Below are 16,404 nucleotides of genomic sequence, written 5' to 3'. Positions count from 1 at the left end.
AGTGCCGGGCAGGTTGGGTGCCCTGGTCCGATGCTCAGCAGGTCCGGTGGCCGGCGCCCCACCTGGTCAGGAAGGGGTGCATGGCTGATAGGTAGGAGCTAAGAATAGATGTGGCCATATTAGCTTAGTGACCTGCCGGCGGCAGGCGCGGTGAGTGACACAGGGCAGCAGCCTATGGAGCGGAGCCGGGGGAGGGGGCGGCCGCTCTGCACCTGCCTACAGGTGGCTCCAGCAATAAAGCACAAAGTCCCAGCACAGCGGCTCAGACTGGGGCACAGCCGCACACAGGGGAACCATGACTACTACTCTCCTCATCATCCTCTCCTGCGCTCATCTTCTCCGTAAGTCCTGATGTATATGTGATGTGTCAGTGCCATATGGACGGCCAGACCACGGACAGTTGGGGGGGGGTATAGCAACAGATGCAGCAGAGGGGTTTGTGCGCAGGAGATTAGTCGGTGACAAACTCAGCTCTGCTATATCCTCACACATTATATATGAATACAGTGATATAGCAGAGCTGAGTGTGTACGGAGATCTAATATATACGAATACAGTGATATAGCAGAGCTGAGTGTGTACGGAGACCTAATATATACGAATACAGTCATATAGCAGAGCTGAGTGTGTACGGAGACCTAATATATACAAATACAGTGATATAGCAGAGCTGAGCATGTACGGAGACCTAATATATACGAATACAGTCATATATCACAGCTGAGTGTGTACGGAGACCTAATATATACGAATACAGTGATATAGCAGAGCTGAGCGTGTACAGAGACCTAATATAAGAATACAGTGATATAGCAGAAATGAGTGTGTACGGAGACATAATATATACGAATACAGTGATATAGCAGAGCTGAGTGTGTACGGAGACCTAATGTATACGAATACAGCGATATAGTAGAGCTGAGTGTGTACGGAGACCTAATGTATACAAATACAGTGATATAGCAGAGCTGAGTGTGTACAGAGACATACTGTGCCCAATATACACATCAGCAGGTAGAACAGGTGGGTGCGGCTTTGGGGGGGACACCTCCATACTGTACATCACCGGCTGCAATGGATGATGGGAGTGATGACTGCAGGGCACAGCAATGGGGGCCACACGCAGCCCGGAACCCCCCATTATAGTCCAGAGGCATCTGTGAGAAGGAGAGATCCTGGGGAGCAGCCATATTCTGCTCTAGATCCATCCGAAGCACGTCCTCTAAATATATATATATATATATATATATATATATATATATATAATGGGAACCCCGACATCTGATGATTCTGGAGGAAGGTTCTGCTTGCAGTGTATGGGGTACGTCCTCTATATATATAATGGGAACCCCGACATCTGATGATTCTGGAGGAAGGTTCTGCTTGCAGTGTATGGGTACGTCCTCTATATATATAATGGGAACCCCGACATCTGATGATTCTGGAGGAAGGTTCTGCTTGCAGTGTATGGGGTACGTCCTCTATATATATAATGGGAACCCCGACATCTGATGATTCTGGAGGAAGGTTCTGCTTGCAGTGTATGGGGTACGTCCTCTATATATATAATGGGAACCCCGACATCTGATGATTCTGGAGGAAGGTTCTGCTTGCAGTGTATGGGGTACGTCCTCTCTCTCTCTCTCTCTCTCTCTCTCTCTCTGTACAGAGTCAGTCCCCTGGCTCGGGGATCCCCAAAAGTATGTAAAGATGTTCCGCAGCACACCAGCATACGTGTAAAAGGTGATTTATTCCAAAAAATACAGAGAAGTACCAAAGATGCGACGTTTCGACCTCCTCACGACATCATGATCTCGTGAGGAGGTCGAAACGTCGCATTTTTTGTACTTCTCTGTATTTTTTGGAAAAAATCACCTTTTACACGTATGCTGGTGTGCTGCGGAACATCTTTACATATATATATAATGGGAACCCCGACATCTGATGATTCTGGAGGAAGGTTCTGCTTACAGTGTATGGGGTATGTCCTCTATATATATAATGGGAACCCCGACATCTGATGATTCGCGGGTTCACTCTTCCCTCAGGTTCTAGGTTCGACCTTGAGGTGCGTAGTGTTGTTTAAAAAAAGGTGCTGGGGTGTTTATTGTTTCCTCTGAGGACGACCTGCCCCTGACCTGCTCCTGCTGTGCTCCTGATCAGCCCCTGACCTGCTCCTGCTGTGCTCCTGACCTGCTCCTGATCGGCCCGACCTGCTCCTGCTGTGCCCCTGACCTGCTCCTGCTGTGCTCCTGACCTGCTCCTGCTGTGCTCCTGACCTGCTCCTGATCGGCCCCTGACCTGCTCCTGCTGTGCTCCTGACCTGCTCCTGACCTGCTCCTGATCGGCCCCTGACCTGCTCCTGCTGTGCTCCTGACCTGCTCCTGATCGGCCCCTGACCTGCTCCTGCTGTGCTCCTGACCGGCTCCTGCTGTGCTCCTGACCTGCTCCTGACCGGCTCCTGCTGTGCTCCTGACCGGCTCCTGCTGTGCTCCTGACCGGCTCCTGCTGCGCTCCTGACCAGCTCCTGCTGTGCTCCTGACCTGCTCCGGACTGGCTCCTGCTGTGCTCCTGACCTGCTCCTGCTGTGCTCTTGACCTGCTCCTGACCGGCTCCTGCTGTGCTCCTGACCTGCTCCAGATGTGCTCCCGACCTGCTCCTGCTGTGCTCCTGACCGGCTCCTGATGTGCTCCTGAGCGGCTCCTGCTGTGCTCCTGATCAGCCCCTGACCTGCTCCTGCTGTGCTCCTGACCTGCTCCTGATCGGCCCCTGACCTGCTCCTGCTGTGCTCCTGACTTGCTCCTGCTGTGCTCCTGACCTGCTCCTGATCGGCCCCTGACCTGCTCCTGCTGTGCTCCTGACCTGCTCCTGATCGGCCCCTGACCTGCTCCTGCTGTGCTCCTGACCGGCTCCTGCTGTGCTCCTGACCGGCTCCTGCTGTGCTCCTGACCTGCTCCTGACCGGCTCCTGCTGTGCTCCTGACCGGCTCCTGCTGTGCTCCTGACCGGCTCCTGCTGCGCTCCTGACCAGCTCCTGACCTGCTCCGGACCGGCTCCTGCTGTGCTCCTGACCTGCTCCTGACCTGCTCCTGCTGTGCTCCTGACCTGCTCCAGATGTGCTCCCGACCTGCTCCGGACCGGCTCCTGCTGTGCTCCTGACCGGCTCCTGATGTGCTCCTGACCTGCTCCTGCTGTGCTCCTGATCAGCCCCTGACCTGCTCCTGCTGTGCTCCTGACCTGCTCCTGATCGGCCCCTGACCTGCTCCTGCTGTGCTCCTGACCTGCTCCTAATCGGCCCCTGACCTGCTCCTGCTGTGCTCCTGACCTGCTCCTGATCGGCCCCTGACCTGCTCCTGCTGTGCTCCTGACCGGCTCCTGCTGTGCTCCTGACCGGCTCCTGCTGTGCTCCTGACCTGCTCCTGACCGGCTCCTGCTGTGCTCCTGACCGGCTCCTGCTGTGCTCCTGACCGGCTCCTGCTGCGCTCCTGACCAGCTCCTGCTGTGCTCCTGACCTGCTCCGGACCGGCTCCTGCTGTGCTCCTGACCTGCTCCTGACAAGCTCCTGACCTGCTCCTGACAAGCTCCTGACCTGCTCCTGACCGACTCCTGCTGTGCTCCTGACCTGCTCCAGATGTGCTCCCGACCTGCTCCGGACCGGCTCCTGCTGTGCTCCTGACCGGCTCCTGATGTGCTCCTGACCTGCTCCTGACCGGCTCCTGCTGTGCTCCTGACCTGCCCCCGACCTGCTCTGGACTGGCTCCTGACCTGCTTCTTACCGGCTCCTGACCTGCGCTCCTGATGTGCTCCTGACCGGCTCCTGACCTGTTCCTGACTGGCTCCTGATGTGCTCCTGATGTGCTCCTGACCTGTTCCTGACCGGCTCCTGATGTGCTCCTGACCTGCTCCTGATGTGCTCCTGACCTGCTCCTGACCGGCGCTCCTGATGTGCTCCTGACCGGCTCCTGACCTGTTCCTGACTGGCTCCTGATGTGCTCCTGACCTGTTCCTGATGTGCTCCTGACCTGCTCCTGACCGACTCCTGACCTGTTCCTGACCAGCTCCTGATGTGCTCCTGACCTGTTCCTGACCGGCTCCTGAAGTGCTCCTGACGTGCTCCTGACCTGTTCCTGATGTGCTCCTGACCTGTTCCTGAGCGGCTCCTGATGTGCTCCTGACCGGCTCCTGACCTGTTCCTGACTGGCTCCTGATGTGCTCCTGACCTGCTCTCCTGACCGGCTCCTGACCTGTTCCTGACTGGCTCCTGATGTGCTCCTGACGTGCTCCAGATCTGCTCCTGACCGGCTCCTGATGTGCTCCTGACCGGCTCCTGATGTGCTCCTGACCTGTTCCTGACCGGCTCCTGAAGTGCTCCTGACGTGCTCCTGACCTGTTCCTGATGTGCTCCTGACCTGTTCCTGACCGGCTCCTGATGTGCTCCTGACCTGCTCCTGACCTGTTCCTGACCGGCTCCTGATGTGCTCCTGACCTGCTCCTGACCTGCTCCTGACCGGCTCCTGACGTGCTCCAGATCTGCTCCTGACCGGCTCCTGATGTGCTCCTGATGTGCTCCTGACCTGTTCCTGACCGGCTCCTGACCTGCTCCTGACCGGCTCCTGACCTGCTCCTGACCGGCTCCTGATGTGCTCCTGACCTGCTCCTGACCGACTCCTGACCTGTTCCTGACCACGGGGACATCTTTGTGGAGGAATCGATTGTTCTGGTCTAGAACAATGAGGTTAATAATCGACTTTTCTGATATTGCTTCATAAGAGGAAGGAGATGAGTAAGTGGGATAAGATGAGTGAGGGTGTGGGGGATGGGGTGTGGAGCCACTCATGGCCACAGGATAGTGACAGCCTCAAGGTCAGCTCCTCCGTTCTCTCTAGATCCCTGTCTGCCCCTTATTACCTATCCTTGTCGGACTCCTCTGCTCCAGATCCATCGGCCGCTCTCCATACTCCCACGCCTTGACTCTATACTCTCTTCAAAAACCTTTTGATCCCTCTCTCCAGATTCCTCACCCCATATGAGACCCCTCTGTCCTCCTCCAGGCCCCTCTGTTCCCCCCCCCCCCAGGCCCCTCTGCCCCCCCCCAGACCCCTCTGTCCTCCTCCAGACCCCTCTGTCCTCCTCCAGACCCCTCTGTCCCTCCTCCAGGCCCCTCTGTTCCCCCCCCCCCCAGGCCCCTCTGTCCCCCCCCCAGACCCCTCTGTCCCCCCCCAGACCCCTCTGTCCTCCTCCAGACCCCTCTGTCCCTTCTCCAGACCCCTCTGTCCCTCCTCCAGACCCCTCTGTCCCTTCTCCAGACCCCTCTGTCCCCCCCCCCAGACCCCTCTGTCCCTTCTCCAGACCCCTCTGTCCCTTCTCCAGACCCCTCTGTCCCTCCTCCAGACCCCTCTGTCCCTTCTCCAGACCCCTCTGTCCCCCCCCCAGACCCTTCTGTCCCTCCTCCAGACCCCTCTGTCCCCCCCCAGACCCCTCTGTCCTCCTCCAGACCCCTCTGTCCCTTCTCCAGACCCCTCTGTCCCTCCTCCAGACCCCTCTGTCCCTTCTCCAGACCCCTCTGTCCCCCCCCCCAGACCCTTCTGTCCCTCCTCCAGGCCCCTCTGTCCCTCCTCCAGGCCCCTCTGTCCCCCCCCCAGACCCCTCTGTCCCCCCCCAGACCCCTCTGTCCTCCTCCAGACCCCTCTGTCCCCCCCAGACCCCTCTGTCCCTCCTCCATACCCCTCTGCCCCTCCTCCAGACCCTTCTGCCACTTCTCCAGACCCCCTCTGTCCTCCCCCAGACCCCTCTGTCCTCCCCCAGACCCCTCTGTCCTCCCCCAGACCCCTCTGTCCTCCTCCAGACCCCTCTGTCCCTCCTCCAGGCCCCTCTGTCCCCCCCAGACCCCTCTGTCCTTCCTCCAGGCCCCTCTGTCCTTCCTCCAGGCCCCTCTGTCCCCCCCCCCCAGACCCCTCTGTCCCCCCCCCCCCCAGACCCCTCTGACCCCCCCCCCAGACCCCTCTGTCCTCCTCCAGACCCCTCTGTCCCTCCTCCAGGCCCTTCTGCCCCTTCTCCAGACCCCCTCTGTCCTCCCCCAGACCCCTCTGTCCCTCCTCCAGGCCCCTCTGTCCCCCCCAGACCCCTCTGTCCTTCCTCCAGACCCCTCTGTCCTCCCCCAGACCCCTCTGTCCCTCCTCCAGGCCCCTCTGTCCCCCCCCCCCAGACCCCTCTGTCCTCCCCCAGACCCCTCTGTCCCTCCTCCAGACCCCTCTGTCCCTCCTCCAGACCCCTCTGTCCTCCTCCAGACCCCTCTGTCCCCCCCCCAGACCCCTCTGTCCCTCCTCCAGACCCCTCTGTCCTCCTCCAGACCCCTCTGTCCCCCCCCCCCCAGACCCCTCTGTCCCCCCCAGACCCCTCTGTCCCCCCCCAGACCCCTCTGTCCCTCCTCCAGACCCCTCTGTCCCTCCTCCAGACCCCTCTATCCCTCCTCCAGACCCCTCTGTCCCCCCCCCGACCCCTCTGTCCCTCCTCCAGACCCCTCTGTCCCCCCCCCCAGACCCCTCTGTCCCTCCTCCAGACCCCTCTGTCCCTCCTCCAGACCCTTCTGCCCCTTCTCCAGACCCCTCAGTTCTCCCCCAGACCCCTCTGTCCTTCCTCCAGACCCCTCTGTCCCCCCCAGACCCCTCTGTCCTCCCCCCCAGACCCCTCTGTCCCCCTCCCCCCAGACCCCTCTGTCCTCCCCCCCAGACCCCTCTGTCCCCCCCCCCCAGACCCCTCTGTCCCTCCTCCAGCTGATTTCCCTGGTCTGTAGCTGATCCCCCCGGTCTGTGGCTGATCCCCCCGGTCTGTAGCTGATCCCCCCTGGTCTGTAGCTGATCCCCTGGTCTGTAGCTGATTTCCCCCCCCCCCCGGTCTGTAACTGATCCCCCCTGGTCTGTAGCTGATCCCCTGGTCTGTAGCTGATCCCCCCCCCCCCCCCGGTCTGTAACTGATCCCCCTGGTCTGTGGCTGATCCCCCCCCCCAGTCTGTAGCTGATCCCCCCCGGTCTGTGGCTGATCCCCCCGGTCTGTAGCTGATCCCCCTGGTCTGTAGCTGATCCCCCCCCCCCCCCCCGGTCTGTAGCTGATCCCCCGGTCTGTAGCTGATCCCCCCACCCCCCCGGTCTGTAGCTGATCCCCCCCCCCGGTCTGTAGCTGATCCCCCGGTCTGTAGCTGATCCCCCCCCCGGTCTGTAGCTGATTTCCCCCCCCCGGTCTGTAGCTGATCCCCCCCCCCCCCCGGTCTGTAGCTGATCCCCCTGGTCTGTAGCTGATCCCCCCCCGGTCTGTAGCTGATTCCACTGGTCTGTAGCTGATCCCCCCCCCGGTCTGTAGCTGATCCCCCCCCCGGTCTGTAGCTGATCCCCCCCCCCCCCCGGTCTGTAGCTGATCCCCCCCCGGTCTGTAGCTGATCCCCCCCAGTCTGTAGCTGATCCCCTGGTCTGTAGCTGATCCCCCGGTCTGTAGCTGATCCCCCCCCCCGGTCTGTAGCTGATCCCCCCCCCGGTCTGTAGCTGATCCCCCCCCCCCCCCCCCGGTCTGTAGCTGATCCCCCCGGTCTGTAGCTGATCCCCTGGTCTGTAGCTGATCTCCCGGTCTGTAGCTGATCCCCTGGTCTGTAGCTGATCCCCCCCCCCGGTCTGTAGCTGATCCCCCCCCCCCCCCGGTCTGTAGCTGATCCCCCCCCCCCCCCCCCCGGTCTGTAGCTGATCCCCCCCAGTCTGTAGCTGATCCCCTGGTCTGTAGCTGATCCCCCGGTCTGTAGCTGATCCCCCCCCCGGTCTGTAGCTGATCCCCCGGTCTGTAGCTGATCCCCCCGGTCTGTAGCTGATCCCCCCCCCCCGGTCTGTAGCTGATCCCCCCCCCCCCCCCCCGGTCTGTAGCTGATCCCCCCGGTCTGTAGCTGATCCCCCCCCCCCCCCCCCCGGTCTGTAGCTGATCCCCCCCCCCCCCCCCGGTCTGTAGCTGATCCCCCCCCCCCCCCCCCCGGTCTGTAGCTGACCCCCCCCGGTCTGTAGCTGATCACCCCCCCCCCCCCCCCCCCCCCCCCCGGTCTGTAGCTGATCCCCTGGTCTGTAGCTGATCCCCTCTGGAGCTGGGTGATAAGTGATGGCCGCTGTCCGGCACGCCCTGTGTTGTGAATTCCTTTCTCCGGAGGGTTTTAGGCCGCTGAGCGCCCGATGACGCACGACACTCGCTGCCTGTATTGTTTATTGCATTTTCCTCCGTTAATTTCCTCCTCGGTGACTTTCTCTCCTTCCTCTTGTTGACTCTTCTCTTCAGTATTTACCCCTCAGGGCGGCTGCTTTACTGTCCCACAACTCTCTGCGTTACAGGCTGTGGCCTCCCGATCTGCAGCTTTGGGGGAATCTATTCTTTACCTACCCTGAGTATTTGGGGGAACAGTGGTGGATTGGGAGTATACAGATTACAGGGTGCAGAAAGCAGATGTATACAGGGGATGAATATGGGGGGAGCGCTCTGTGCAGTCTCCTGTGCGTATCATCTTCCTTCTAATACAGAATGAGATGAAGATAGTGGAGTAGGGGTCCCTGTGCTGGGGGACGGGGGTAGAGGTCAGGCTGTATGTAGATAGTGGAGTAGGGGTCCCTGTGCTGGGGGACTGGGGTAGAGGTCAGGCTGTATGTAGATAGTGGAGTAGGGGCCTCTGTGCTGGGGGACGGGGGTAGAGGTCGGGCTGTATGCAGACAGTGGAGTAGGGGTCCCTGTGCTGGGGGACTGGGGTAGAGGTCAGGCTGTATGTAGATAGTGGAGTAGGGGCCTCTGTGCTGGGGGACGGGGGTAGAGGTCGGGCTGTATGTAGATAGTGGAGTAGGGGTCCCTGTGCTGGGGGACTGGGGTAGAGGTCAGGCTGTATGCAGACAGTGGAGTCGGGGTCCCTGTGCTGGGGGCAGAGGTCAGGCTGTATGTAGATAGTGGAGTAGGGGTCCCTGTGCTGGGGGACTGGGGTAGAGGTCAGGCTGTATGTAGATAGTGGAGTAGGGGTCCCTGTGCTGGGGGACTGGGGTAGAGGTCAGGCTGTATGCAGACAGTGGAGTCGGGGTCCCTGTGCTGGGGGCAGAGGTCAGGCTGTATGTAGATAGTGGAGTAGGGGTCCCTGTGCTGGGGGACTGGGGTAGAGGTCAGGCTGTATGCAGACAGTGGAGTAGGGGTCCCTGTGCTGGGGGACTGGGGTAGAGGTCAGGCTGTATGCAGACAGTGGAGTAGGGGTCCCTGTGCTGGGGGCAGTGGGGTAGAGGTCAGGCTGTATGTAGATAGTGGAGTAGGGGTCCCTGTGCTGGGGGCAGTGGGGTAGAGGTCAGGCTGTATGTAGATAATGGAGTAGGGGTCCCTGTGCTGGGGGACTGGGGTAGAGGTCAGGCTGTATGCAGACAGTGGAGTAGGGGTCCCTGTGCTGGGGGACTGGGGTAGAGGTCAGGCTGTATGCAGACAGTGGAGTAGGGGTCCCTGTGCTGGGGGCAGTGGGGTAGAGGTCAGGCTGTATGTAGATAATGGAGTAGGGGTCCCTGTGCTGGGGGACTGGGGTAGAGGTCAGGCTGTATGTAGATAGTGGAGTAGGGGTCCCTGTGCTGGGGGACAGGGGTAGAGGTCAGGCTGTATGTAGATAGTGGAGTAGGGGTCCCTGTGCTGGGGGACTGGGGTAGAGGTCAGGCTGGAGGACCCCGTCCTGTTTGTATGGTCTATTATATCTATAGTTTGTTGGATAAGCCTTGACTTGATTAACTTTTGATCTCTCCTAAGTAACTTGTATGGGTCCAGCAATGTGTGTGTAATGTGTGTGGCAGGTTTTGGGGGGACATTGGTGACCCCCATGTCATGCTCTTGTCATAGCCGCATTTTTCTCTGCACCACTGGTGAACCATAGTTTCCTAGTTGTAGTCCTGCATTCCTCCAGGCGTTGCAGTGGGGGCACAGTAGAAGGTACAATCTGATAGGGTAAGATGACTCTGTATGACGGCGGGATGAGTCCACTCTGTGTGACGGCGGGATGAGTCCACTCTGTGTGACGGCGGGATGAGTCCTCTATGTACAGCTTACTCCCCGGGGCGATGCATTCCCTGCCGTCTCCTCAACCCATCATGTACATACCTGCCCTTCTCTGTATCTCCAGGGCTCTGTCTGAGTCCTCCAGCTAGAATCTGTCAAATCAGCACATGCTGAAGTATAAACTGTTATATCGGGACATCAGCAAAGTATTGAGGCCTGAGAGGAGACGGTGCATCCACCACAGACTCTGACTTATATGGCACATCTCTCTGCACTCTGGGTTCTTTATGAAGTCCAGTGTTCTCTGTCCACACTCTCTTCCTCCGTCCATGGTCAGGTCTCTACTCTATCCATACTCTCTTCCTCCGTCCATGGTCAGGTCTCTTCTCTATCCATACTCTCTTCCTCCGTCCATGGTCAGGTCTCTTCTCTATCCATACTCTCTTCCTCCGTCCATGGTCAGGTCTCTTCTCTGTCCATACTCTCTTCCTCCGTCCATGGTCAGGTCTCTTCTCTATCCATACTCTTTTCCTCCGTCCATGGTCAGGTCTCTTCTCTGTCCACACTCTCTTCCTCCGTCCATGGTCAGGTCTCTTCTCTATCCATACTCTCTTCCTCCGTCCATGGTCAGGTCTCTTCTCTGTCCACACTCTCTTCCTCCGTCCATGGTCAGGTCTCTTCTCTGTCCACACTCTCTTCCTCCGTCCATGGTCAGGTCTCTTCTCTATCCATACTCTTTTCCTCCGTCCATGGTCAGGTCTCTTCTCTGTCCATACTCTCTTCCTCCGTCCATGGTCAGGTGTCTTCTCTGTCCATACTCTCTTCCTCCGTCCATGGTCAGGTCTCTTCTCTGTCCACACTCTCTTCCTCCGTCCATGGTCAGGTGTCTTCTCTATCCATACTCTTTTCCTCCGTCCATGGTCAGGTCTCTTCGCTATCCATACTCTCTTCCTCCGTCCATGGTCAGGTCTCTTCGCTATCCATACTCTCTTCCTCTGTCCATGGTCAGGTCTCTTCTCTATCCATACTCTCTTCCTCCGTCCATGGTCAGATCTCTGCTCTATCCATACTCTCTTCCTCCGTCCATGGTCAGGTCTCTTCTCTATCCATACTCTCTTCCTCCGTCCATGGTCAGATCTCTGCTCTATCCATACTCTCTTCCTCCCTCCATGGTCAGGTCTCTTCTCTGTCCACACTCTCTTCCTCCGTCCATGGTCAGGTCTCTTCTCTGTCCATACTCTCTTCCTCCGTCAATGGTCAGGTCTCTTCTCTGTCCATACTCTCTTCCTCCGTCCATGGTCAGGTCTCTTCTCTGTCCACACTCTCTTCCTCCGTCCATGGTCAGGTCTCTTCTCTGTCCACACTCTCTTCCTCCGTCCATGGTCAGATCTGTGCTCTATCCATACTCTCTTCCTCCGTCCATGGTCAGGTCTCTTCTCTATACATACTGTCTTCCTCCGTCCATGGTCAGGTCTCTGCTCTATGCACACTCACTTCCTCTGTCCATGGTCAGGTCTCTTCTCTATCCATACTCACTTCCTCCGTCCATGGTCAGGTCTCTTCTCTATCCATACTCTCTTCCTCCGTCCATGGTCAGATCTCTGCTCTATCCATACTCTCTTCCTCCGTCCATGGTCAGGTCTCTTCTCTATCCATACTCTCTTCCTCCGTCCATGGTCAGGTCTCTTCTCTATCCATACTCTCTTCCTCCGTCCATGGTCAGATCTCTGCTCTATGCACACTCACTTCCTCTGTCCATGGTCAGGTCTCTTCTCTATCCATACTCTCTTCCTCCGTCCATGGTCAGGTCTCTTCTCTATCCATACTCTCTTCCTCCGTCCATGGTCAGGTCTCTTCGCTATCCATACTCTCTTCCTCCGTCCATGGTCAGGTCTCTTCTCTATCCATACTCTCTTCCTCCGTCCATGGTCAGATCTCTGCTCTAGCCATACTCTTTTTTTTCCTCCGTCCATGGTCAGGTCTCTTCTCTATCCACACTCTGTTCCTTTGTTCATGATCAGGTCTTCTCTCTCTCCACAATATCGTTCTCTCTCCATGGTCAGATTTGTCCTCCCTCCATGATCAGGTCTATCCTCTAGCCATATGCAAAACATACTGCGGAGACACCATCACATCTTTCTCAACGTCATTGAGCTAGCCAGACCTTCCTCTGGGAAGAAACAACGAGTTAAGGAATGTCTCCAGGCAAGGTATCCATCCACAGACAGCTGTTTTGGGGTGTTTGCCCCTCATCAGTGTGGGGAAAGATTGTGTCTAGTGGGAGCAACGTCTAGTAAGGAAACTAGGCCCATCCCTATTTCCTCTTCACTCCATGATCATGTGTGTCCTCCATCCACAGTCTTTTCCTCCCTCCATGATTAGGTCTGTCCTCCCTCCCACAGTCTCTTCACCATTCATTGTCAGATCTGTCCTCCCTCCACAGTCTCATCCTCTCCATGATCAGGTCTGTTCTCTGTCCACAGTCTCATCCTCTCTCCATGATGAGGTCTGTTCTTTCCAGAGTCTCATCCCCTCTGCATGATCATGTCTGTCCTCCCTCCACAGTCTCGTACTTTCTCTGTGGTAATGTCTGTTCCCTATCCACAGCTCGTCCTCTCTCCATGATGAGGACCGTTCTATCGCCGCAGTCTCGTCTTCCTTTCATGGTCATGCCTGTCCTCCCTCCACAGTCTTATCTTTCCTCCATGATCAGGTCTGTTCTCTCTTCACAGTCTTCTATTGTCAGGTCTGTCCTCCCTCCCACTGTCCCTTCCTCTGTTCATTTTCAGGTCTGTCCTCCCTTTAGAGTTTGTCTCTCCACAGTCTCATCCTCTCCCCATGGTCAGGTCTGTTCTTTGTCCACAGTCTCGTCCTCTTCCAATGGTCAGGTCTGTTCTTTGTCCACAGTCTCGTCCTCTTCCAATGGTCAGGTCTGTTCTTTGTCCACAGTCTCGTCCTCTTCCAATGGTCAGGTCTGTTCTTTGTCCACAGTCTCGTCCTCTTCCAATGGTCAGGTCTGTTCTTTGTCCATAGTCTCATCCTCTCCCCATGGTCAGGTCTGTTCTTTGTCCACAGTCTCGTCCTCTCCCCATGGTCAGGTCTGTTCTTTGTCCACAGTCTCGTCCTCTCCCCATGGTCAGGTCTGTTCTTTGTCCACAGTCTCGTCCTCTCCCCATGGTCAGGTCTGTTCTTTGTCCACAGTCTCGTCCTCTTCCAATGGTCAGGTCTGTTCTTTGTCCACAGTCTCGCCCTCTCCCCATGGTCAGGTCTGTTCTTTGTCCACAGTCTCGTCCTCTTCCAATGGTCAGGTCTGTTCTTTGTCCACAGTCTCGTCCTCTTCCAAAGGCCAGGTCTGTTCTTTGTCCACAGTCTCGTCCTCTCCCAATGGTCAGGTCTGTTCTTTGTCCACAGTCTCGTCCTCTTCCAATGGCCAGGTCTGTTCTTTGTCCACAGTCTCGTCCTCTCCCAATGGTCAGGTCTGTTCTTTGAAGACAGCACCTCTCAGTGAAAAAATGTGATGTCTTTATTCACATCCTACTTGCGCGACGTTTCGGCTGCTTCTCAGCCTTTCTCAAGCGTGACTAACACAGTGTCCAAACCACTCTTAAATGTGTTTCACATCAATTACACAGCAATTAAAAATTGATTAATTTCATACAGTGCATTAATTCATAGAACAATATATCATAGTATTGTGACCATCATAGTGTACATCCCATCATAATGTAGTATGTGCCACATCATAGTAAAGTGTGTCTCTCATTATTCAAAAGTTTGTGCATATTAAACCTCTGGTATCATAATTCAAAGTCATAACACCCATTAAGTGTAAATATCATAGTGTATATACAGACAATCTTACCCACATGCTCCTGTAACATGGCGTATCCGTGTGCAGTAAACGCTGTACTGAGAACGTCACTGCGTCCGCGTCATACTACTGCGTCATCACGCTGTGCCGCGTGAGACCGGCGCATGCGCAGTGACGTTCAAACATCCCGGGCGCCATTATGGAAAAGGGAGAGCTACGAACATTCCTGGCAGGCTGAATCTATGTGTATAAGCGCATTGATGGCAATAAATGTCTTATCTACAATTAATGATCTATACATAGGTAGATGCGCTGTTTTCTATATAAGTAGCATATCACTGGCTATATAGCCCGGCATTGTGAAATGGGGGGAGGGGGGGATGGCTACCCCATAGTGAACCATAAAAAATAGCACCCCTTGTGGCAAGAACTGGGAACTGCGTCCCTTAGTGACAAAAATTGGGGACTGCGTCCCTAGTGATGAGAGTGACTACACAAGCTAAGAGATGGCACCTGTCATCCTCACGTCCCCGGGGGTCCCCACACTAACGTGTGAGTGAACCACCTTAGGTCGCAGCATCATAAAAGGAAACTCTACTCACGGCTGAGCTCTCCCTCATCTGATGACGTGTCAGGGCCCTCTCCAACAGAACATGCTGTGTAGACACAGAGGCAAAATTGTAGCATCTGCCAATCTTAGTGCTATATAATGGGTTGCTCACCCCATGAATTAAGTAAACCTACTTATCACATATTTTCAGCCTGCAGTGAATGATCAAACTAAATAATGCTCCATCCAACTGTTTTATTGGTGGCTCAAAAAAGATTTTATATAAATCACGGTACCCAGGATAAATATAAAGAAAAATTAAAAAAAAATAAAAAAAACTCAATAATCCAAACGTGAAGCCATGTCAAATCCAGGATCATGTGGCTGATACTCGTCGATGCATGATGGTCCTATTCATACAATTTCTACAAAGTAGAACAGAGAAATTATGAATTATGATACCAGAGGTTTAATATGCACAAACTTTTGAATAATGAGAGACACACTTTACTATGATGTGGCACATACTACATTATGATGGGATGTACACTATGATGGTCACAATACTATGATATATTGTTCTATGAATTAACGCACTGTATGAATTTAATCAATTTTTAATTGCTGTGTAATTGATGTGAAACACATTTAAGAGTGGTTTGGACACTGTGTTAGTCACGCTTGAGAAAGGCTGAGAAGCAGCCGAAACGTCGCGCAAGTAGGATGTGAATAAAGACTTCACATTTTTTCACTGAGAGGTGCTGTCTTTAGTTACTTTATTTGGATTTGAATCCGGACGGAGGGGTCCTGTCCGGTGAGGCGAGCACTCTATATCCAGTATATTTGTATATTGCCAGCCTGTGCTGTTCATTTGGAGTATTAGGTCTGTTCTTTCTCCTGTCTCGTCCTCTCCCCATGGTCAGGTCTGTTCTTTGTCCACAGTCTCGTCCTCTCCCAATGGTCAGGTCTGTTCTTTGTCCACAGTCTCGTCCTCTCCCAATATCAGGTCTGTCCTCCATCCATGGTCAGGTCTATTCTGTCTCCAAAGTCTCTTCATCTCTCAATGATAAATTCTGTTTTGTCCAAAGTCTTGTCCTCTCTTCATGGTCAGGTCAGTTCATTGTCCACAGTTTCGTCTTCTCTCCATGAACAGGTCTGTTCTCCGTCCACATTGTCATCCCCTTTTCATGGTCAGTTCTGTTATTTGTCTACAGTCTCATCTAGAGACAAAAAAAGAAAAGAAAAAAGGCTGAGAGAGGACTACAAGTGCAATAGTACAGGCTGCTTACCTTGTTGCCCCTTAGGCTTTGTGCATATCGCCTGGTATGGTTTCAGTTAGAGATGAGCAAGTAGTTAAAAACTTAAAGGCTCGAAATTCAATTAGAATACTTCGTAATGCTCGAAATTTGATTGAATATCCCAATCCCAAATCCCAATGAAGTCAATGGGAGTTGCATGCTCATTTCTTGGAATCCTAAATTCAACCAACTGGAGGTCATCAAGTCCACAATGACACCTCAGAAAATGACGCAAATACCTCTGGAATGCAACTGGGACAGCAGGGGAAGCATGCCTGGCTGCATCTAACACACCCAAATGGCAGTATTACGCCACTATCACAGCCTGTCTACAATACACTCCAAAAACAATATAACCTCTATGTAAGGGTGCATGCACACTACGATTGCGGATTCTGTCGCTGGCCCCTGCTCGCAGCAGCACGCATCTCAGCCCGTGCCATAAACACGATTTTATGGTCCAGCCGATTCCACCGTCCGCCGAAAGAATTTACATGTCAATTCTTTTGACGGACGGTGGAATCAGTCTGGGCCTAGAATGGAGTCTATGGCACAGGCGGAGATGCGTGCTGCCGCGAGCTGGGGTCAGCAACGAAATCCGCAGCAACCTTTACGCGCATATTCCGTAGTGTGCATGCACCCTAACGTGGAAAATACACCAGGAAACCTTCAATCCTCTACCTTAGCATGGACAGAAAGACAAATTATAAGAAAAAA

General features: G+C 55.1%; 1 protein-coding gene across 2 annotated transcripts in view; it reads left to right on the top strand.

The window, feature by feature from the left end:
* Positions 1-243: 243 nt before the first annotated feature.
* MUC1 (mucin 1, cell surface associated) overlaps positions 244-16,404 on the top strand; it is a 33,534-nt gene continuing 17,373 nt past the window's right edge. The window contains exon 1 of one of the 2 annotated variants that reach the window (XM_069949215.1): positions 244-341. In XM_069949215.1, the coding sequence (XP_069805316.1) occupies positions 296-341 (46 nt within the window). In that variant the 5' untranslated portion in view covers positions 244-295. Of the gene's footprint in view, positions 342-4,640; positions 4,735-16,404 lie in introns of those variants that run through there. The other variant, XM_069949216.1, reaches the window with a different exon arrangement.

This window comes from Dendropsophus ebraccatus, chromosome 13, assembly GCF_027789765.1.
Source record: "Dendropsophus ebraccatus isolate aDenEbr1 chromosome 13, aDenEbr1.pat, whole genome shotgun sequence".
NCBI lineage: Eukaryota > Metazoa > Chordata > Amphibia > Anura > Hylidae > Dendropsophus > Dendropsophus ebraccatus.
This window is presented reverse-complemented; position numbering and strand designations above follow the sequence as displayed.